Here is a 24,324-nt window from a genome sequence, read left to right on the forward strand (position 1 = left end):
TCATAATTTACTAATCGTACTATTTATTATATAAGATCGTTTTCGGAATCGTTGTGTTTTCATGTAACTTTACAATGGGCAACGTTATGTTAACTACAATACAATATACATAGTGTCATCCTATCGACTAACTAAATCTATAATTAATTCATGTTTTCAGGCACTCGAATACAATTGACGTGCTTAGACTAAATTCTAGACCAGGATGGAAGGCTATCCATTCTCGCTTCCGATTCCTGCGATTCAAAAACAATGACAACAGAATTTCCTCGACTTAAGCCTAAGGAACTAGATCGTAGAACTATATTCACGTTTTTTTCCTATTTACATTTCGAAACTAGAAGATACACTTTTCATTATATAGGCATGATTCGTAGCTTACAGATAGGTCATTACGGTTTACAGATACATTTGTTTTGGATGCAAAAAGTCTTTTTGAATGTGAATGCTTCGTTTTCCACTAGTAGGAACAACTAGTGCTCCCTTTCTCCATCCGTTTCACAGCTCCGTGGAGTACTCCTCCGGGTTGACGTTGAACTTCCGCCAGCAGATATGATCCCCGGCTGCTGCCGATGTGGGAGGTGGCAGCTTGTGGGAGTTCACATTCACCACCGAGCTGGCCGATCTCTTCACGTGGACACTCGGCGGCGGCGGGTGGACTGGAGCGGCCAGGCAGCCTGTCGATCGCCCCAGAGGATTTCGGGACATGGTGGTGCTCTTGGCATTGCCATTCCCGTACGTTATGGATTCGGTGGAGGGCGAAATCTCGATGCGGGTGGCATGGCCGGTCTGTCCACTGCCTCCATCCGACAGTCGGCGGATGTAGACCACCTCGCGATGCTTCTCCACCGACTCTCTGGGCGGTCGGACTTGGGTTTGGGTTTGGGGTTGAGCCATCTGCCTCATCCGCTGTGAGTACCTAGTGGGCTTTGTCTCGCCTGACTGGAAGGGCACATACTGGGTTGGAAACTTGTCCACGCTGATGTCCTCCTCGATGGCCGAGTCCCCAAACATGGAGCCACTGTAGTTGGGGGAGCTATTGCCCGGGGTAGAGCTCTTCCAGTGGGTCTGCTGATGCATCGGTGTCTGGTTTTGACCGACACCATTCTGGGCTCCATACTTCTGGGCGCCCAGCGAGTACTGGCCCTTCTTGATCGAGTGGGTGTAGTCTCGAGTTCCTCGCCTTCGCAGCGTAAAGTCCCTGCGTCCTGTATCCTGGCACACTGATCGCCACTGCTTCCATGAGTGACGGGCCAAGGGATCTGCCGGACCCCACTCCTTTGCCGGCTTGGAGGCCTCACAGATCATGCCAAAGAAGTTGTACTCCACCTGGCGGAAGATCTGCACGCAGGCGATGACCAGGATGACGGCCAAAACGAAGAGAATTGGTGCCCACCGGGGTACGTACTCCGACAGGAGGTCGAACCGATCATCGTCGGCACACCACCACACCAAGATGCCGGTCAGGATGGCAGGGCAGGTGACCCACAGCCACATCCAGAGCCGGAACATGGGCCGTCCCACCGAGAACTCCAAATCCGTGTAGATGTTCTTGGCTCCGTAGATCCATGTGATGGCTATCAGCTCGAACACCAAGGCGGTAATCACCATGGTGCCCACCAGTCGGGAATCCAGGACGCGCGCAATTATAAACTTCGGTGCCGCAAAGGACATCACTGCTACGACGAGTCCTATCAGGCAGATCACATAGTTGGGCCGCCGAGGCACTAGACGGGTGGAGGTGTACACCGTCACTGTGACGCTGATCATGGCCGACAGGATAATCAATAGATAGATCAGCGAGGGGACCAAGTGCTGCAGCAAATGATTCTCTCCATCCTTTGAGCTATTCAAGACCCTGTCATAGATGGCCGTCAGTGGCTTCAGTTCATCCATCACCTCGAAGCCGTTGGCTGACATATCGAACTGGACCATAAAGAGGGTTACGGCTATGGCATTGATCAGCAGATTGAAGCAGAGGTACACCACCGAGGTGCGCACAGCATCTCCTTTGTACAGAAACTTTCCGGTGACCATGGGCAGGGCTCCGAAGCCGCAGTTCAGGGAGAAGAGGACCTGCATCAGGGCATTGAACCAGATGTTGCTCTCGGCCAGCAGAGTGCTATCGAAGCCCCAGAGCTCCGGGAAGTAGTGTTTGTTGAAGGAGTTTCTAACTTCCCAGCCCGTCAGACTGCAGAGTAGAACTAAGCCACTCAGGCCATAAACAAAAATACTGCGTCTCAAAATCTTGGCATTGTGGGTGCTGTAAGAAGGGATTCAGAGTTAATTATATAGAATTTATTTATTATAGATTCTTATAGACTTACCACAGCATTACCACTATCCAGAGGCCAATGAGACCCGCCGCCAGCAGCCCAAAGTAAAGGGGGTTCTTCCAAAAGGGCGTCAGGAAGGTCTGCTGGAGGCACTCCTGGCCGCTTGTGCCAGTCACGGAGTAACCATACTAAAAGAAATAATTTACAATTAATTTTATTTCTATAATTTATCAAAAGAAATACTTACCGGGCCCAGCTTCACGGGTCCGGCGCATTCGCGGAATGGCAGATCGTTGGAGGCAAACATCCCAATGTAGGCCAGTGCCAGCACGGCCTGCAAGGACACCCAAATGGCTGACAGCCAGGATGCAAAGCGACTAATGATGCAGGCTCCTGTACAGACAATTACACAAAAATGACAAATATTAAGAATACAGTTTCCAAAAGCGGAAGAGCTACGTAAAAGCAACGTAATTAAATTATCTTTGTTATTTAAATGAAAAAGTAAGCCACTAAATAAACAAAACCATTCATTTGAAAAGAGCTCAAGTGAAAACTCGTTATCAATGAGAACCAGATTTTATTTATTTTTCGTTATTTTTTACATTTACATTTATAACATATTCTGCTGCGATTAAAAACTATTCGCCAAACCTGATTATTTTGACCTTAAAAACACACCCAAAAGCTTTTAATAAATAGGGGACTAACCTACGTTGGCATTGAAAGTCGTTTAAAATATTGTAATGACTTCGGTGGAAAAATATTAAATAATTATGAATTATGTAAATGTGCCACAACTGTAGTTTTTTGTATTTCCTGCTTAAACATTTGCTCCACATTGGCTCAGCTACTCCGTTAGCTTGCAATTTTCCAATGTAAGGCGATTTAAGGTGAGAGATCATCTTCTCACCTGACTGATTGGTTCATCATTCTTTGGCTTTGCATTCACACAAGAATGGTTGTCGGCACGTGTTGCACATCATTTGCCACATTTATCGTAATTGCAGACTGCAGATCCACTCACTCGTGAAACCGCTCCACTCAATGAGCTCTTTCATTTTGCAATTCAACTAAAATACACATTGAAGCGCATTCAATGCGATGGATTGTAAAATTTTAAGTGGCAGCTTAAGATAATTTTATGTTGGTTTTGTTTTAGACTTGGGTTTATTAATACGCAGTGTTGTAAATATTACTACCACTTAACATTTAAGCAGTCTTTAATATTAATGGTATTATTATTATTATTTGAAATATTTCTTTTCATTAAAAAACCGATTGTGACTAAGGTTTTCTAGGGGTTTGAGTGATATTTCTGTAGCCACATTACTCATACGCATAGTTGTCCAAATGGTTCCCATATTGCATATTGCTGTCCTTAAAGGGAGCCACATCACTCATACGCCCTGTTCTTCCTAAAGCTTTCATGTCATTCATACGAATTGTTGTCCTCACACTCTCTTTATCACTCATACGCCTAGTTGGCTTTAAAAAAATACAGAAAATGTGTTTATTTTTTTTTTGAATCCAAAAAAGGGCGATACAACGAAGGCATTCCTTTGCAGCCACCAAGCATTTACGTGTTGTTTTGTTGTTGTTTTTCATCTTTTTTTTCGTATTATTACTGAGGTCTTTTCGAAGGTGTTGTGTCGTAATTTGCAGTTGTCGTTTTTGCTTTTTGCCATTATTAGTTGTTGCTCATATTGCTCATTTTTGAATGCTTTAGTTTCTCGTTACAATTGTTTTTTGGTTTATACTTTTGTTCATTTAGAATTTGCCTTAAACGTCTCTATGGTTATTTTTTGTGGACGCGCCCCGACACCCCCAGCCACCGCATTTGAACCCGCCCGGGGTTTTGTCGTTCTTCTGGTGGCATCCGCGCGCTACCGTCTAGGCCCAGTAGCGGTGTTTCCGGTTGCCAGTTTTTACTTATTTAGAATTTGTTAGTTGGTTGGGCGGGGTGGGCCCTGGGGGGCGTGGCGCGCCAGCGATTACACGAACGGGACACACACACCAATGCATTTTGCGGTTTTAATATTTTTTTTGTTTCATTTTTTTTCAGAGTTTTTGTCGGTCGTCCTGATAAACACGATGATGATCATTATCTACTAGGTCACATTTAAGTTTAGTCTTCTCTTTTTTTTTTAGTGTATTTTATGTGTACGTTTTTAGATTTTTTTGTTTGCATTGATATACTTTTGGTCTGATATTTTTTCCACTTTTGTCATTTATCTTTTCGATTCGTGATTCATATATATGTTGTTTTAGACTTTTTGCTGTTGTTTGTTTTTGCTTACTTTTGTTTATTAGTAGTTTTGCTCCTGTGCTTCTTCGGCCATTGCACTTGCATTTGCTTTTGCTTTTAGCCATCTCGCAGCCTTTGCGTTTGTAGTGCTCTAGCTGTGTGTTGTGCTGTCGGCAGTGGGCGCCTGCTCCTGCTCCTGCCATCTTTTTGCTTCAGAGAGTGAGAGAGAGATGACGAAAGTTTTTTTGCAATCGTAACTTCGGCTACCAACGGACACAATTCGAGAGAGTGGGGGATGAGACGGGATGTGTCCAACCGTCGTTGCTGCGGAATGCACGACCGCCCGACGGAGGTCCTTTCGGTCCTTCTACTTATGCAGCTACGTTCTGAATTCCGATTTGGGAATCACAAGATGCGGAAATGCGGCGAAAGTGCAATGCCAAAGCTTTCTCTCACAAGCTTCCGCCTGCAACTAGGGGATGCAAAATGGCAAAGCTATTGCAGCTTTTGCAACCCTCCATTTTGTTTTTGGCGACTCACCAACACACTCATACAGTACACCTGTGGAATGCCTAAAAGTATGCACTGGAACTTACCTTTGAAGATGGGCGAGGCGCGCCAGGTGTGCGCCGCTCCCTGGCCCAAGAACTGACCCACCGAGATCTCGAGCAGAACCATGGGCAGGCCGACTAGAAACAGCAAGACCACGTACGGCACCAAATATGCCGACCCGTAGTGGTCCAGCTCGCGTGGGAAGCGCACCACGTTCGCATAGCTCAGGTTGAGGCACAGGCAGAGCACCAGGCCCCGAAACACAGAGCATTTCGTCTGCAATAAAAATGCAATAAATGTGTTACTATTAAGTGGATTGGAAAATATGTACCATAAAGATCAAAGACAAAGTAAAACTATTATGCAAATAGAAAAAGCCATGTGGGTACTAAGAATTTCAAAGTTCTTTCAATGTTTGATATCGATATTGTTAGAATAAGATTTTTATATTAAAATGTCCCCAAAGAAATGCCAAACTTTATTTATACAATTCCCATTCAAAATCTAGTTGCAATTAAAAATATTTTAATGGATGATTTAAAACTCTTTTGAAAAGAAAGTAACTAACTCTTACTAAGGTGCAGTACTAGTGTTTTAGTTGACAAAAGGTGGCTCAGTTTATGAGAAAGTATAAAAATTGACAAATGGCTGGGGTTTGCATATGCAAACCCATTTGTATTTTTGTTACTTTTGTTTTTTTTTTTTTTGCAGACAGACAAATAGTAGCAGTCACAGTTGCCGCATCCGCCGAAAAAAATCAAAAATTAACAAAACAAATACATAAACCAACAAAAAATAAAGATACACCTACAGAGCGTTGCTGTCATTTCCGGTGCTTCCGCTTTCGACTTGTGTAATTTCGCTATGCTTCGTTTTATTTTCATTAATTACACAATTTTGCTTTCTGTTTATTTGTCTTACGACTCATATTCCTCGAAACTCCCCCGTTCCCATCGTGCAGATGCCTAGATTCTTTGTGTTTGCTTTGCTTTTGCTCGCACACTCACAGTGAGTGGCAAAAGAAAGTGCCCACGGCTCTGCAGGGAGTGTAGAAAGGGGATCTTATTAAGCGAAGACCGAAATTCGTTCATGGCTTTAATAAGTCATCTGCGAAATGTACAGCATAAGCCCATTAGATGTGCGCAAAAAAAAAAAACTTGAACTAACAACAGTCTACACTTAGGTTACTTTCAGAGGGAAGAAAGGTAAGTCTTAAGTAAAGGTGTGTGAACTTAGAAGTACCTGGTAATCGAATATACTTTTGAAACACTTTTTTAAATATGATAAACATATATGTGATTTATCAAAAAACCTCTTTGGTTATAAAGCTCTATTTCCCAACATAATTCTCTAATAAAAAGTATATTGCACATTAATGAAATACTTTTTACCCAGCCATGCCTTAACTTATAATAATATGTTACGAGCCATTAAAGACTAATCCATATTTATTTAAAACCAGCTATTTAGCACACCCTTTCACCCTTATGGGAATACAGGGTAAGCAAAATCGTTAGCCAGCATTTCGCTTTTAAGTGAAATTCATTCAGAGACGGGACGGGAAGTGCTCAGTTAGCTAAACGAACCGCCAACCAAAAAATATAAAAATATAAAAATAATGGTAGCAGCAACAACAGCATCCAGAGCTACGAACTATGAGGTAGGAGATTCGAGTGGAGCGGGAACAACGTGACGCCCAGGTAAACGCAGTTAATAAAGCGAAAACCGCACAGTGAAAATGTAAACAAAAAATCGCCCAGCCCAGCCGAGCCGTCGAGCAGCCAAGCGGTATTTGAAGTTTACGAGCGTGCAGATGACGAGCGTTAAATATGGCCATATATCATATGCCATATCATCCACAAAGGCCCCCATCTATACCCCCCACTGGTCCACTTACTTTTCTATAATATCGGAAGGGTACATCCTCGTGGACAACGTAGAGATAGTCGGCTAGATACTTTGTCGTTGGTATCTCCATCTTTGGACAGACTTTGTAGTGCTTGTAGGCGCAAAAGAACTTGTCATTTTCTTGCATTTGCTAGTTTTCTAATTAAGAAATTATTTGTATGTGGAATGCGAGGTTGGTTCCCTTTTGTGAGCTAAATGGTGATTAATCGAAATTGAACTTTAATTACACTTCACTTGAAAATAAATAAATCACAATTAGCGTGCGGCTGGTTTAAGCTTAAGGTGTAATGAGTTTAAGGTAGTTTCGTATTTATTTTTTAAACATCATGCTAATTAAAGACGAGACTCGAGTTCGGGGGCATTTGTGTCAAGAAAATAATAATATTTTTATGCATGTGGAACAAGTTATCACGTGACGACGACAACGGCAACGGCAAGGCAACAAAAAGCGCAGACTTTTAAAATAAATTGGCAACACCTTCAGAGCCTGGCCCTGAACCGCTTATTGAATATTTTTTTGTCCCTCTCGTTTAAGTTATTTATTTATTTTTGTTTTCATATATTTTATTGGTTTTCTGGCCGCTTTTGGTTTAGTTTATTATTCTTTTTTTTCTGTTTTTGTTTTCCCCCACAGATCGCCAATGCATATCAATGACAGTGGTTATGTTAGTGTTATATAGATATTGTGGTTGCCGATTGGCAATTGCCAGGAATTCAATTACATTTCATTGCACAGAACACGCGATTCACACTATTCCAGGTTTTATTTTATTTTCTGTTTAGTAATTTTTTGAGGCTCTTCCGATGCGCGGAGTTTTCGAAGCGCATTGCAGCAGCGTCGAGTTGCGACTGCGCAGACGACGATTTTGATTGGGAGGAAAATTGCCTTGCCTTGCCTTGCCTCGTCTTGACTTGGCTCGAATCGAATCGAAATTCGAATGAAAGAGAGATGGCCCAAACAAGTTTTCCGTTAATAAGTAAACTTTTGTTTTGGCATCTCTCTCCGCTTGATTTTTCTTCTTCGGCCGCTTTGGCGTCAGAGTTTTCATCTGGAGCAGCGTACAGGTACTATAAACAGTATCTGACAGATACAAAAACACACGCACACACACCCGAGAGGTACCTGGTAAGGTTTTGTTTTTATTTTTTATATATATATTTTGTTTTTTGTCGACCACACGGAGCGTGCGAGCGAGCGTACCTAACTGCTCTCTCATTAATGCAGAACTGACGACTGACGGCTGCCGGCGGCAGTGGCGTTGGCAGCAGAAAAGCGGCTAAGCAAAGGCAGCAGCTCCAACAACCACATCAGAGGCAGCACCAAAGCGTGGCTTTCTATGCACAGTGGCTGCGCAAAGTCGGTGGACGCCTCCACGCCGCTTAGGCTACACTGGCTGCTGAAAATGCGAGGCGCAGCTCACGACTGACTGGGTTTATGTGGAAATTTATGCATGCTGCTTACACCTGGAAAAAAATTTTATATCTAAGAAAAGTAGCCATTAAATACTAAAGTAATTAAAAAAGAATCTCCCAATTTGAGCTTTGACCTAACTCAAGACTCTGTTCTAATCATAAACATCCAACTTCAAACACTGACCAACATGAACTCCCCTGTATTGCTTATTTCTCACAGTGCCTCTTAACTTTTCTTTTGAGAATTCACAAGTCACATCTTCATCGTTTATTGAATCTCTGCCACATTTTAAGTCCGCCCACCTCAGCTAATTGAAAGAAAAGAACACAAAGATGCTGGCTGCTGGGAGGGATTCTACTGCGATTGCCTAATGATGAATTCCCTCAGGCGCTCCATCCAGTTCCACCAAGTTCCCATGTCTCGAAAATTCATCTGCATAATTAACCTGTCTTCTGCACAGCAGGAAGTGGCCACCACAAAACCGGCGAAGAAACCGTCTATTAGTTGTGGCTCTTTTTCGTAGCTGCTTCCCATACTTAAATTAAATTTCATTTTAACACGTTCTGCTAGCAACGCGATGGCACATTTTCTAATTATTATGTAAGCATGCGAGCGAAACTGGTACTCGGGGGGGTTAATTAACAGCACTCACTGTGCCCGCTGAGAAAAAATTATCAAGCTCGCACTTGCGAGTCAAGCAGCCAAATAGGTTGGCCAGAATGGGCGCTAATAAAAAATTAAAATATTATTACCCGGTTTAGATTTATATTTGGAATCAAAAGTTCTACCTAATCAAGCGGAAGTTCGAATAAAAATCAAGTCGGCAATAAAACGAATTGAACTTTCTTATTGGCTCGATCGATGATCGCATCAAGAACTTCCACACATTTAGCATAAATAATTGCTTGATTTTGGGGCTTTTTGACGGTTGTCGGTTTTGTGCCTGGCATTCAGAATGAGCCGCAAAGTGGCCGTTAAAAACTCATACTGATACTCGAGCGATATGAAATATGAAAAGCCAAAAGTAAAAGCGTGGGTCGCTGCCGAGACGGCCAATTAAAATGTTTCTTTTGCCTTGGAACTTAACCCATAAATGCCCAGGTTTCTCTGGGGGTTTCTTCTATATGCCAAGAATTGATTTCAATGATTGAATCAGAATGGAAAGGTTTCGTAGGCTGCACAATAATTACCCTCAAGTTTTTTTGTCACCTGAAACTGGAGTGTGAAAATGTGTCCCCACAATGAAACTGTCAACCACAAAAGGTGTCCGAAATAAGACTTTTGTTTGCAATCGAGAGTGGCATTATGCTGTGTTGAATAAGTGATGCCTCGACAATCTCTTTGGCCGAACGGATCACGGAGCACTGGAGCATGGACACAGCTATAGTCTTCAGTGGAGTTGTCTCTGTACATCTGCGCTTTTGTTTTACGACTTGAATTGCGTCTGTACGTCGAGGGTCTCTAATCAAAGTGACCAGTGAAAGGAGAAGTCATGAAGACAAGTGCTGCGATATTGTAAACTGGTCTCTGTTACACCCAAAACCCGGTAGCGCAGTGTAGCGTGGCATGGATTAGATTTCAATGCTGGCTAGCTGAAGAAATTCAAGGAATATCTGGTGTGCTAACTTTCACTGCTGGTAGAATCTAAGAATACTAACAAATTGAGTTATTTTTTTTTTAGTAATCTATAAAAATGACGTCATCGAAGTAATTTTCATTTCTCATGTCTTTGCAGCAGAAAACGTGCGATTTGCCACTGCCGAATTTGCACCGAAAGTAGCTGCAACATTGTAATTGTTGTAGTTGTTGCTGCTGTGTTTTGTTGAACTTGTTAATCAGCGAATTGGAAACAAAATAACATAAGAGATGAAGTAACACAGACACTCGAACAGCAGCAGCAGCAGCAAAAAATAAACATGCATATGGGTTTGGGCTTTTGATTTAAATTTTTTTCTTGGTCTTGGCTTTTGAATTTTGGCCAGTCGTATGCACGACCGAAAAGGAAGCCGAGGAGCCGCGGGCCAATTGATTGTGGTAAGCAAATTGCACATTCGAAAAGTCGCAAGTTAAAAATAAAAATAAGCAAACAAATATGCGAGCCGCTGGCCCACATGAAACGAGTGGCACGCAGGGATGAAAGTCAGTTGCAAATACAGTTCAAGTTGCGGGACCATGAAATTGGTCAATAAACATAGTTTTATTTGCCAATTTCGCTAAAGATAATTTTTTGCAAGTTATTAATGCAGCCTAATAAAATATTCAGGCCAAGAAAAGAAAGTTGGAAGCATTTAATTTTTATCACCAATAAAAAATTATTGTTCAACTAAAAAATAATAAATTTATTTATTTTTTTGTCCTTTAAGTGTAATAAAAAGGATAAACATTTTTTAAAGTTTTAAAATACAAACATCTTTATCCTTTGCAAACAAAAGACTTAAGACACGAACTTGATAACCTCATATGTATGCTTTACTTCATGCACGGCGGAAGCTGGCAAAAGTGTTGCATACTCCCAGGGGCCATTTCCGCTAGGTGTCGCTATTGCTTACACGCGCTTGTAAAATTTTATGTAGATGATTTTTAAGGGATTTCATGGGAGTCTTAATTTAAAAAATAAACTATTTCTAAATGTGAAACTTATACTTAACATTTTGTGGAATATTTTATGACTTTTCCTAATTGTTGTATGGTTTTCCGATGATAGAACTAAGCAATACCTCTTGATCTTGCAAAAAATCATAGTATAAAGCCGCAATACATTCTTTTATAAACTTTTACGATAAATATAATAGGAATTACTTGTTTTCTCGCTTAATATAAACGATGAAATTGTCCTAGATTATTTTTAATAAATTCAAGACACGCATCATTGCTAATTAAAACCAATTAGCATCTATTCTTTGCATTTGGACTCGTGCTCTTGGCACTTGCACTCACCCGAGAATCGGGAACCTGTCCCAAATGATTGCCCAGCTATGCAGAACAATTGAATGAAAGACAATGGCCAAATGGCCAGCTGGCAGCCCTATCCGGTCCAGTCCGGTAGTGAGTGCCTTACTAACCTAAATACGGGGACAAATACGACCCAGCAACAAATGCCGAAACTAGTTTTATGATCGTGTTTATGATGTTGCCGCTGTTCGTCCGACAACCCTATAAAACTTTAAATACACTAACCCGAAAGACAAGGATAGGCATCGCAATAGATGCATTCCGCCCCAGGGAACAACGAACGAGATTCAGGTGTTTGAAGGTTGCGCGCGCCACGCCCATCTGCTGCAACCGGGGTTTCTTGTGTAATCTTCATCTTGAAAGCCATCCAAACACCTCACAGATCGAAGATCAACAAACACAAGGGGAAAGTAAACAAACTGCGCGAAAATTAACGCGTTTTAACTGAGCGGAAAGAGGTAACAGTGGGCTAACAAATACTTGTATTTTTTATGGAATTATTTGTGTTTGGAAGAAAACCATAATCAATCAATTGAAACAAACAAAAATGTGAAATATTCTCTTTTTGCTGGTGAGCACGTATACCAAATCGTTTCGAATACTTTTAGCATTATAAAGCGGAGAAATAAAATTTATAGCCACTCGTGAGTAATCGATTGCCGGAATCACTGAATATCATTCAGAAGACTCACCCTTTTCCCGTTGATAAGCGACCGTCGTCAACCGGAGAGTATCTCAACATCTCATACCCCTTCAGATTCATTCTTGTTTTGTTTTCTCACAATAACCTCAAGAGGCAGATGAATCAAATCTGGCTTCTGGCTAAAACCCATAGCATTGAACAAAAGGAGTTCAACTTGAAACTTGTACAAAAAAGAAGCGATCTCGACAGATAGCTTCTAAATAATCAAAAAAACAGGTAAGACCACACCGAAATAAATTGCATACACGATCTCCGCCTTCGAAGATGAACTACTTTTTCTAAGAGCCCCTATCTAAAAGAATGCTAAATGTATCTGAAACTTGCTAATAAATATAAATCTTAATTGTTATTATGGCTGAGCAACAAAACTTTTATAATAGATTGTGGCAAAATTAGAATTCATTAATTTTGTTAGTTTTAACAGGTTTAAAGTTAAATGCCCATAACTCACCTGTTGATTGGACTCATCCTCGGCGGCGGGCAGCAACTTGGCATTGCTGGCCGTGGTGATGTTGTGGGCGGAGTGGGCCGAAGCCGAGACGGAGACGGAGGAGAAGTTCTTGGACACCGCGTCGTGATCGAGGTCGTGGTAACCGCCCTGGATTTCGCTGAGTGTATTGTTACTCCCGCTGAGGGTCACAATGCCGCTGGAGCTAATCCGGCCGGAGGTGGCGGTGGTGCGGCCGTCCGTCCGACTCTCCACCACACTGGACACCGTGGAGATGCAGCTGCGCGTCGTTTGAGGTGACGGCGTGACGGCGGGCAGGTCCTGTTCCCCGGCCTTGGCCCTTCGCATATTCAGCCAGGACATGCGCTGCGGCTGGCGACGGTCCAAGGTTACCGAGGCGGTCACTACATGACCGTTTCCGGTTCCGTTTCCGGTCGGTGCTCCTCCAATGTAGACACAGGTTCTTGTGGTGGCCGAAGAATCGGTACGCATACGAACGGAATCGTCGCTTTTGTGATTGTTGTTGTTGGTGTGGTTTTCATGGCGCGGCAGGGTTGCCATGGCGCCAGATATCTGCCTATAGGTGGGCGTGGCCGGGGGCTTGGCGCCACTTCCGGCTAGGCTGAGCTGCTCGGCGAGTGCCTCGTCGCTGGTCCGGGGCTTGTAGCTGCTGCTCATCGATTAGATCTGTAAGATAAAAAAAGACTTTTAAAAACTTGCCGTTAATATTAAGGTTATTTTTGTTATAAAAAATACTAGTTTGTACTTTATTTTCCCTTGTATTGGTTGTAAAAACAATACCAATTTAAATCCAGGTGACACCATCTTATCAGCTATAAGGTTTATGTATTTCTCATTTGACCAAAGCCGTTGCTGAGTAAAATTCATGGAAATATAAAATCTGAATAACTTCAAAGGCCCACAATCCGACTGGCCCGAGTTCGCACGAAGGCTTGAAAATCAAATTTAAAACTCACAAATTATATCCGCTGTTGTATTTTCTACCGAAATGATTCATATGGGAGATTTACTGATGGGGGTTTTGTTTTTTGGGGTCTGTTTGGACAGCGGATTTGCATGAGAGAACAATATGTGTAACCGTTGAACGGAAAGTGAAATGTGGCCAGTAGAGACTGCTAGATGAATCTGCGAAAGTGAAAGCCTTCTGGCCATTCTACTCCGCATACTGATAGCCCTATTATGCCATGGATTATGCCATTGTTTTCCAAGATTCTTTGATCGCCTTTGTTTGTTTAACAATTTCAATGGAAGCACCACACAAATCAGAGCAAATCATTTTTTGCTCTAGACAGGTGAATTTAAAACTGGCAAAATTTCACTTGACTGGTTTTATTTTTTATCGGACACTGGCAGTGAAAATATCTCGAAAGTTGACAACAATGAGAGACAGGCAGAGAGACCTCTGAAACAAAGTCGTAAAAACAACTGTTCCAATATGAATATGGCAAAAATAAGAAAACAACAAGATCAGGTGCATACTATACTTGGGTTTCTGTTTCTCAACTTTATTGACCTGAAAATTAAATTCTCGAAATATGGTTATATTTTCAGCGGTTCATTACCACTGCCAGTTGCTGAAATTAAATTGGAGTTTATGAGTTGAGTTCTAAAAATGCAAACCAATCAATACATTATTTAAATTCTGTGAATTGGGCTTTTAAATGAGAAGCCAATTTGCTACCCTTGGCAACACAAATTAAGGCAAATATATGCAGCTAATAAACATTAATTAAGTTAAGTGCGTGAATGTGTTTTTTTTTATATATATAAAAGCTAACAACGATGACTCAACTCCAAACACAAAAATTCGATTATTAAGATTTTGTCATTTTATTAATGACTTTTCGACTCACAAAACAAACCTCTTATCGGCACAATGGCACACATTTATCTCGCGGTCTGTAAGCAAAGCAGCCCAGCAGCCCCTTATCACAATCACCTGAAATGCATATTTACCAAATAATTATGCATGCTTGCATAAATGAGCAAAAAGGTTCAAAACAAAACCCGAAGAAAAGAAAACAAAATCAGCTCTTAACATGCGATTGAGTTCGGTGACCAGTCGGAAAGAGGCCGTATCTGAATCTTTCCCAAGTATTTATACAAATTTTCGTTCATTTATGGCGAATCCATAACGCCCATCATTAAACCAAAACCCAAGATCGACTCAAATAATATCCTGTATTAACAAACCTTACATTTAAGAAATGTATACCAAATAACCTGAAAAACCTTATCAAGGGGTTTACTCTCCCTACACCCCCTACTTCCAGAAAACAAAATCATCAAGTTAATATTTATCCACAAACACCCGTCACACTAACGACTGCCGGGTATTGAAATGTTTACGACGTCTTCGTCCAAATGAAGGCACCAAAGTGGATGACGGCGGCGTCTCCGATTGTTTGTGTTATTGAACATTTTGCAAACAAATGTGGCGCCGTAGTGGCAAAGATTTGCATTCGCATCCAGAGATTTTGTGAGATACTTTTGTATCTATAGACCGGCTCGCACAGACACAAACACAAATTGAAAGGAGACGGGGCGGAACAAACAGCCAAATCGCTCGACCGTTGGGCGAACGAGGAGGCACTCTCCACTCCAAAACCCAGTCCAGTGAGACGAACCTAAGGGACACGATTCGACGGTGCATCAAGTTACAAGTTATTAACAGGTACGAGTACAAGTGTTGCCAAGAAAAGTACAATAGATATGGCACATACTAGTACAGGGAGAAAAAAAGCGAGTTCTACAAAAAATAATGATTATTCTGGAAACTATAAAGTGGTCTTGTGTAGAATAGTCGTATTGTTGATAGAACTTTTAATTAAAATTATCAATAGACCACCATTTTTGTTTCAGGTGTACCTGCTTTTCTTTGTTCACTGAAATTGAACGGCGACAAGTACGAGACGAGAGGGTAAAAGTATGACACTTGATAAAGGTTCTGACGAGGGCAACATACTATACATAAAGCATATAGTGTGTGTGGTGTGGTACTATTTATAAATGCCGGTGGCGGCGGTGGTGGTGGTGCCAGCAGAAACATCAGCACCACCTCAGCCAAGCTCAAGCCCAGCCGGGCGTAACCACAGTAAGACAGTAACTGCCACTGACCAAAGCCAAACCGAACATTAACTCACCATTTAGCCTAGTATTTAAAAATCATGAGAACAGAACCTGGCCAAGTTTGCTTTTTGGTAATAAAGTTTTTACTTGAGATGATCAAGGGTTCAGTTCCAAGGAAACATCGAGAATCTAGACAGCACTCATTATTTTTAATGGAAAAGTAAGTGGATGGATGGATGAGTCTGACATAAAATATTAAAAGCTTCCCCCACAGCATTTTGAAGATCAATCAACTTTTGAAGGTTACAGAAGGGTTTTGTGGATATTTATAGAATTTAAAAATAATTTCAAATTTCAAAGCTAGTTCATTTAGTTACTGCCTTGTTGACGTAAATATAATCACCACTTTAATAAGGTCAATTAAATGGCGCACTCCGATTATTGTCGGTTTACTATATTGTTAACCTTTAGTCGGAGGGCAAGAGTCCAAACTGCCGGCATTTCGAACGCACATTAAAAGATACTGAACCTGAAATGTCACAAGTGGCGAGCAGGTGAACTGAAAATAGTATAAACCACAGAAAAGCAGTGTAATTTCCATTTAAAGCTCTCTATTAGGAGGAAAACAAAAGCACAAGGCAGAGCTAATTAGTGTTGGACTGTGTGGCTAATTAGGAGATCCATCCGATGGAGCAAAAGCTGGGAGGCCAAATCCCATTTCGTGGCAACAATTCATTTAGCTAAATTGTAGGGATAATCGCAATTAGCATGCTGCTTAGCTATGGCCTCTATAGTAGGCATCTTGGCGGTATCTGCATTCGTGTAATTGAAAGTCTGAGCTTGGCCTGGCTCAAATGGAAAGTAAAAACTGGATGGGTTTATTTGTTTCGCCGGCTCTTTCTTCTCTCACTTCTGACAGCAGCTTCCAACGAAAGTAAAAACAACAAAAGATACAGCTGGCCGAGTATAATTGCTTCTCTTTGCGTATTCGTATCTATCAGATACGTTTAACTAACACTTGGCGACTTGGCACAGTTTCTCAAAAGGCGAAGATTATGTAAAATTATGTGTAAATTGAATTGAAACTCGTGCGACATGCGACATGAGGCAGGCGACACAAGTAAAAGTATCTTGATTTCCGGCACTATGAAAAAATATAACAAAAATATGCAAAAATGTATAAAAATTATACCATCAATGTTAACAAGAAATGATCTCAAATAGTTTTTTTTTACACTTTTCTTAATTGAAATATCAATTGAAAATTGATAAATTTTTTTTACGTGCAGTATCGCTTTGATTGCCTTTATTGATTGTCCAATCGAATGTAATTAATGCTGTCCGCTGTGGGGACACGGACTACTGCAAAATCTCGCCGGGAGCCACGCCCCACCGATCGCTTCATTGATTCCGCTTTTCAAAACGAATCTTTATGCTTTTTTTGATCCAACGTTTTCTCAACAAATTGTCACATCTCTCTTTTCGTGTTAGTGGGCCAGATGTGTGTTCACACATCGCGAGATACACAAATTCCTGGCTGAAATCATTCGGATTGCTGATCCAAAAACACGTTCGGACATTATGGCTCTGCAAATTGCATTTAGCGCTTTGTAATTACACATTATCCAGAGATCATGGCACGACAAGTGGACACTATTTTCTTCAGTTTGTAGACCTGTTTGCGCGCCAGCCGAAACCATAAAGATTGGCCAAGAAATTGCGTTAATAAAGACCCGCTTTGACACTTGCCACTGGGTCAAGAGCATAAAAAAAAAGATACCCAGATACTTAGATACTTGACAGGCAAGCCGGCAGGGAGTCTTCAACCGCAAAATAGAGAAACAGAAACTTCAACGCAAACCCGATTCAATAATTGCTCAGGACTGTCTTGGGCCGTGATTTGCATAAATGCTTCGTGCTGCCCTTGTTGCTTGTTAATTGCATCAGCATCGAGTGGCTGCGGCTGGCAATCATAATCCATACTCCGTACTCAAAAGTACGAAATAAAATACAAAATAAAAAAAAATATATCTAGAGTCTACTAAACGTCCCCTCCATTCATCAATTGCACAACAAAAGCTTCGCATTTGGTTTCGCACAATGGCAATTATCAGAATCATTAGCGTCTGAATGGAGGCTCCACCCTGCAGCCCCCTCGTTGACATTAGACCTGCCGCTTTGGCAATCGAATCGAACAAACAAGTAGCCACTTTGGCAATGAAAATGGGAGATGCTACTGCCTCTGAATAATTTCAGTTATCCGCTACAAAAACAATACTCACGCCAGGTAATAGAACACAACTGTGTGAGGTTTATGGTTATAGATTTTATTATCTAATTTATTTACCATAGAAACTATGTAGTTACCCCAAAAAGGGCTACACACTTTATTTGAATTTAAATCTCGTTTCCAAGTATATTATTTAACAGAATCACATTGAACTCTTTTTGAAAACTCCTTGAGGCGTTCATTCATTCATTCATCACTTTTTTGCGGGTAGGAAGTAGATAATTTTTTAATTTGTATTCAAGTTGGCTTCTGCTTTTTCGGCACAACACTCGAAACTGGAACTGGCGGTAATCAGAGACTCTCGGTTACGTTGCTCCAAAAAACCCATTTAAATGCCCCATAATGAGCAATTGCCAAACTGGGAATTCGAGCCACTGGCACATACACTTCCAATCAATTTCAATTCAATAGCGAAAATCCATGGAAATTGCGTTCTCACACACGCTTTAAAAACAAACTACAAAATCCGGCGAAAAAAAAACTCAAAGCGACTTCGACGACAGGTTCGGAAAGACTGAATACTGAATGGCCGAGAGCGGATGAGCCGGGCTGTAACCGAACTGAACTGAAATGAGCGGAGTTATTACTACCTGACAGGTAGTAAGTGAGTGAGTTGGGCATGTGCATGGGCATTAACTGAGCCAGGGTGGAACACGTGTAGCTGCCGCGAATGTATCTGCCAGATACAGATTCAGGGAGGCTCTCCACCGATCCGATCGGTTGGAGCGTTAATATCAGCAAAACACGCAAAGCTAAATCCCCAGTTCCAAGCCAAATCCCCAAAGGTACATGGCCATAATATTTATTCCCCTCTTTGGGAAAAACAAATTATGAGAATCCCATAACCGTAGAAAAAGAACTCATTCTGCTCCATTGAGGGAAACCTTCCAGACCTTTTCGGGCCAAAGAAGCCGCACAACAAAGGACGAGGCGAACGAAATGCTCATAAACAGGAAATTAATCACTCGAGTGTGTATAGGTTATATTGCGCCGATTTTCGAGGCCCTCAGGTAACAGAGGAAGATCCTGCACAGTGAAAATTATCTTACTATTTGTGGTTTATCTATAATTATACTATTTAAAAGGGAAAATTTTTTCTGACAAGATGAACACCTATAACGAATACCTAACAACCTCAAAGTTCTTTAATATTTATAAGTAGGACACTACTATTTTTCTCAGTGCATTAGGGTGTTGCCTGACTTAAGCCCCTGCCCGAAACTAAAGGACAAGGACAAGGCCCAGTCGCAGGCTGGCAAGGAAGTGAGAATTCGCCCCGGGTTTCGGTAAATTCCCAATTTTTCCAAGGTCGCGCCGATGTTTACAACTTCATTCGCCTGGCGGAGGGTAATTGAATTCTGTATATTTTGACTTTTCGATTGTTCACACGATGAAACAAAAAAGAAAAAAGTATACATCCCTGGTAAGTACTCTGACGCTACTGGCAACATATACATAATGCTAATGAGTTCCTAGTTCTGAGATGTTTCTTAACGACGATTCAATGGCAAAACTGAAAGATTCTTTTGCCAATAACTAATTACAATTGGAGATGTTTTGCTGATAGCCGGAGATCGGCATCAGGCCCAGACATAGGTATACCGGTTTCCGGCTCATTTCTAATTATAAATCCGACAACTCAACAATTATTCTTAATAATAATTTAGCATGCATCCAGCAAATATTTCATGGTGCCCAGAACATTTGCGCATTATTGATGTGCCTTTTGATGAGAGCTTGGGGGGAATGGATTAAAATAATTCTTTTTGTTAAGTTTCTTAAGAGGAAGCGTGTGAGTTCTTTGTCTAGTTTTGGTTGTTTTTATGCTCTCTAGGAAAATTAATGGTCTGACAATAATCATCATCTTCACAGCTTCCAAAATGAACATGAGATTTTATTCCTCTGATTCATCAAATCTAGTTACTGGGTTAAAGAACTCGAGAATCATATTATCTCCCTACCAATCCAATTACCCCAACTATAACCCAATTTACATACATTTTAAATTTAATTTCCACTAATTTTCATAACGGCAAAGCTGGTTTTTAATTTTATTTGACAGCAATTTCATAAAAGACCTTTTTTAGGATGATAAGAGTACCCTTGATTTGATAATTTCGTAATCCCCAAGCTAAGCTGGCCTCAAGCTGAGTTATGTTGACATTTTCGTCACACCTGAGTTTCCCAGGTGAAACCATTAAAGCTCCAAACCCCCAACCAGTCGCACACACTTTTCTTGTTTTCTTTTTGGAGCAACATGCCTCAAGGCAATTCAGTTTCAAAATGCTAGAAAAAGCGGCATCGGCATCGGGATCGGGACAATGTTCGGAACCGCATTAGAACCGGGCACATCACCATGAGGAAACTGGTCTATATATAATGTAAGACACGAGTTCGTCCACTTCCAAGATCACGTTTGCATGGTGAAAACAAACCAAACCCGACATAGACATAGACTTGGAGTAAAAATAAAAAAAAAGGGGACGATAGCCGAGTTGCTGCTGTCAGTTACCAAAATGAGTGCAGAGCCATTTTCCGCAGCATGGCTTGGCTTTAAAAGAGGCTCGTTGCTTTTTTTTTGTATTTGCCTTTTGGCCACTTTCTAGCAACAGCAGACTGTTCTTAACATTGGAGCAAATTGCACCACTTTGTGGCGTTCTGGTGGCGAGGCAGCCGAGAGGCATCATTATCAGGGCCATTACCGGCTGCAGTGTACCTTACTGACACCATAAATGGTCCCAAGTTCTTGTCTACTGTCGTCTCAAGGAGGTGGAGCACAGGAAAAAATTCTGTTTCTAGCCATAAAGCTTTTAATTTATACAATCTGAAAAGTATTTCCCTCTCTATTTTTAATTCTAAATCTGGGAAATACTCTAAACAACCTCCCTTTCAACGTGTGCGTGGAGCCATCGCCCCTGGAGATCTGCAATTCTACTCCCAATCGAAAATGACGTGCTCCAACGTTTCTTTTTTCATCATTTCTAAGTACCGGGGATATCGCTCTAGGGGCTTCAGTTTTCCAGAAGGTAATATGATAAAAGTCAAGTGGCTTTGTTAATTTTAGAAAAATATGGGTTAAGCAAATAATAGGAAATCAAAATATTGAAACTCTGTGAAGCAGAACATTGAAAATGAATATAGACAATGCACTTTCATTCAAGTGCACTCCTATTTCCGTTTCCGTAATAAAAACTTTCCCACTCCTTTTTGGCTTTCCAATATTTCTGTTTAAGAGATCAATAGATCGAGTTGCCTTTTCTCTTGGCCAATTTTCGCACTTTTCCAATCCCTTTACTGACGTCTTGAGGTAAAGTTACAATGTTTGTAAAGTAACAGGTTCACATGACTCGGATTTTGAGAACGCGGCAACGCCAACAATAAATAAAGATTCACCGAGCAGGGTGAGAGGCTGGTATTATGTATGTGGCCGGTATGAATATATTCAGTTAGCACTTGTTGCAACTCTTCTGGCCAGGTTTTTTTATAATTTTTTTTTTTTCAGTTTTTTGTTTATTTGAGAGTGACTTCATTTTCTCAGGGCTGCGCCGAGCTGAGCAGGTGACATGCAACCCCCCGTTCGGGTTGTTTATACACTTTTTATCGTATAACGTTCCATTGTTCAAAACAATGTATGCCGCACCGCACTCTTTATTTATTTTTAGTATTTTTTTTTTCCACATGCATTATAAAAGAAACACACATAACTATTGTAGCACCTGTATATAGTAGTAGGTGTTTCAAGCGCTTCTTACGCTTACTGTTTGAGCTTTTCGATTGCCAAACATCCGAAATATTTGAGCACGTATGGCGCAGATTGGGAGCCCAAGTACGGTCAGTTTGGTGAAAAAAGCTGACGACAGCGTAGCTGGAAAATTCTTTTTTAAAATTAGTCTAGACCTAGACTTCATAGAGAGTCTAAAATCTAGAAAATAACGGTCAGTTGGGTGGGCAAAAGTACGAAAAAAGAAATGTACGGCCCACAGCAAGCCATAATGCATTGCCAAGAACCGTGGTAGAAGCAGAAAAAGGCCAAGAGAGGGCGAAAGCATGAAAGGTAAGAAGCCAGAAATGGCGGAGCAAAAAATAAAGTCTGCCTCTAGCTGCTAACCTCAAGTAAACTTGGGTTCTGGTTCAGGCTAAAACCTGAGTGAGATATGGGGGGGGCAAAAAAAACCTGATGACTCAGTCACGAACCACAAAGTTGATGGCTTCCCCCCTTACCACGGGGAGGGGGGCAGGAGGTGGCGGTATTCACCTTCCTGAGTACCAAAACAAAAGATAATAATAACTGTGTGCAAATAAATATTTGCCAGGCAATGCATTTCTACGGCGGATATTACGCAGCTCCATGCAATTTCCTCTCCAGGCACCTTTGACTTCATAAAATGTTCTAAATGTGCCACGTAAATATTTGTGTGTTAAGTAAATAAATAAGTAAACATACTTGGTACGGAGTGAAAACGAGAGGGAATTTATATGGTCACATACCATTAATGCTTGTTCACTATCTCCTTGTGAAGACAGAGATATTAAAGTGTGACAAGCAGTTACACTGAACAAAAAAATAAAGAATATAATATTTAAGAAACTTATAAGAGGTGTCTTCTCAAGCTCCATACTTTCTTTAATATTTAATATATTTTCTAAAAATATTACGTATACGTATGACTACTTCCTTATCATTTCTTTCAGTGAAAACACAATAGGTGAGAGTGTATTTAGTAATGGACCATTATTTCTCTCTGCTTATCAAGTGCAAAAAAATGTACAATTCTCTTCAGACAAATAACTCATTAAAATGCTAATTAAAGTGGGGCAAATATACATTTCAATGGCGGCAATCAGGGAAATTAAATAAAATAAAAGCATATGACTATAATACTTTGATAGAGCCGCTTTTTAAACAGAAGGAAAATACACGGTTTTTATTAATTCAAGGTGTCAATGGAGAAATATTACCCATTTAAGTACAGAAGTACCTGTAAAATATAAAATACTACTGGGTCCCGAGTTGTTTTTTATGACTCAAGATCATCTCTGTGATTACAATATTTACTGATGACATAGATAACTGTCTTGCACTTAATCACAAAACCATAGTCACAGTTCCAACTTATAGTCAGTCTTATCGCGCACTTTATCCTCGGTTTCTCCAAGTACATGACGATTACAGTGCGTTTTGTGAGTGTAAGGTCTGGGGCTATGTACTGGCTAAGGCTAATTGTTGTGGCGGAAGTCGAAAATGCATCGCATCGCATTGCCACAGCATTGAACTTGCTGGGAGGCGATCGGCTGGCTAACAGACTGACTGGCCGGAGGCTAGGTGTATCAAGGTGGGCCAGGTTTCACTGAAACTTCGTTAAAATGCACGGCAGCGGCAACAACAATTGTCCGATGACCGCCGGAAAGGTAAAAACAAAGGCACTGACCAAAGAGGAACCAACCCAAAAGGAAGAAGACTACAGTGGACATAGGGCTTTAAAAAAAAAGCTATAACAAATCAGGGATATAGATTTTATAAAGGGGGTTTCAGGTCTAATGTTTTATTACCAAAGACCATTTTGGAATATTCATTAGTCTAGCATGCATTTATCAACCTATCCGGTTAGTCAACAAACCCAATCATGGAAAATCTTTTGAAGAAATATTCATAAAAACTACCGATTTGTTTTAACAGTAGTCTCTCCTAACCGGAATGACGTTTAACCGGTAACCACTGTATTATAACCGAAAAAGTGGAAGAACATGAGCACGGGAGCACGAAATATATATAAAAAAAAAAATAACCTCTGAAAATGGGGAGCGTGTGTGCATGAAAAATGCAAAGACCGAGGGCAAGGTAAGGCAAGGTAAGGAGTGGGACACAAAATACTGAAAGGTAAGGAGGCAAGGAGAATCGAGTCAGGAGCGACAACCGCAGCACGAAACTGGTCGGACGGGTCGCGCTATAGAGGCTATAATAAAAGTTTTAGCCAGACAGGAGGGAGGATCGTTTCGTTTCGTTTCGGATGGCTTAGAAACGGCGGGCTTTTAAATATTCACTTTTTTAGCTGCTTTTTCAATTTTTTGCAATTACCATTTGCATTTCATGCAGTTGCATCAAAACAGGGGGAACACACGCGCACTCGAAAAACACATAGAACAATTTAAAAATGCACACAATAAAATGGTTTCTGGTTAGGGGTTTTCAATGGAGGAGCGACGACTTCGACCGACAACCGATCCGACTGTGGCGCGAAACTTGAATGTGGTGGAACTTAAGGTGGTGCAACTTCGTCGGCGGCTTTCGATGATGTTGTGGAACGTGGTTCGGGGCCCGAACCCACTTCGGGAACTGAGAGCTTAAGCTATAGCTCTCTACCATAAGCAGTTGCTCTCTTGTGATAGAGAGCAGATGCAATATAGAGAGCAAAACAATATTTAAGATATTTAAATAAAAGTTT

At 41.1% G+C, this 24,324-nt stretch overlaps 1 protein-coding gene and 1 pseudogene across 5 annotated transcripts; both read right to left on the reverse strand.

The window, feature by feature from the left end:
- Positions 1 to 24,119, reverse strand: blot (bloated tubules). 5 transcript variants are annotated; one of them, XM_017240563.3, is made up of 6 exons: positions 23,958 to 24,119; positions 12,505 to 13,188; positions 5,121 to 5,352; positions 2,524 to 2,669; positions 2,328 to 2,464; positions 1 to 2,263 (listed from the first exon to the last, which is right to left on the reverse strand). In XM_017240563.3, exons 2-6 carry the CDS (start codon positions 13,177 to 13,179, stop codon positions 499 to 501), a joined length of 2,955 nt encoding a protein of 984 aa, XP_017096052.2. In that variant the 5' UTR covers positions 13,180 to 13,188; positions 23,958 to 24,119; the 3' UTR covers positions 1 to 498. The 5 variants fall into 5 exon arrangements, with proteins under 5 accessions (XP_017096052.2, XP_070135420.1, XP_070135419.1 ...); XM_070279319.1 differs by lacking the exon at positions 23,958 to 24,119 and adding an exon at positions 17,939 to 18,396; XM_070279318.1 differs by lacking the exon at positions 23,958 to 24,119 and adding an exon at positions 16,057 to 16,158.
- LOC138926206 (uncharacterized) lies at positions 3,948 to 5,076 on the reverse strand (annotated as a pseudogene).
- Positions 24,120 to 24,324: the final 205 nt, after the last annotated feature.

The sequence above is a fragment of the Drosophila bipectinata genome, chromosome 3L (assembly GCF_030179905.1).
Source record: "Drosophila bipectinata strain 14024-0381.07 chromosome 3L, DbipHiC1v2, whole genome shotgun sequence".
Lineage (NCBI taxonomy): Eukaryota > Metazoa > Arthropoda > Insecta > Diptera > Drosophilidae > Drosophila > Drosophila bipectinata.

Excerpts from the sequence above, each read along its gene's own strand:
- blot (XM_017240563.3), bottom strand. The coding sequence starts at position 13,179 with ATGAGCAGCAGCTACAAGCCCCGGACCAGCGACGAGGCACTCGCCGAG. Across the intron at positions 2,670-5,120 it reads CGCCTCGCCCATCTTCAAAG|GAGCCTGCATCATTAGTCGC; the intron begins GTAAGTTCCAGT and ends TTGTCTGTACAG. Across the intron at positions 2,465-2,523 it reads GACCCGTGAAGCTGGGCCCG|TATGGTTACTCCGTGACTGG; the intron begins GTAAGTATTTCT and ends TATTTCTTTTAG.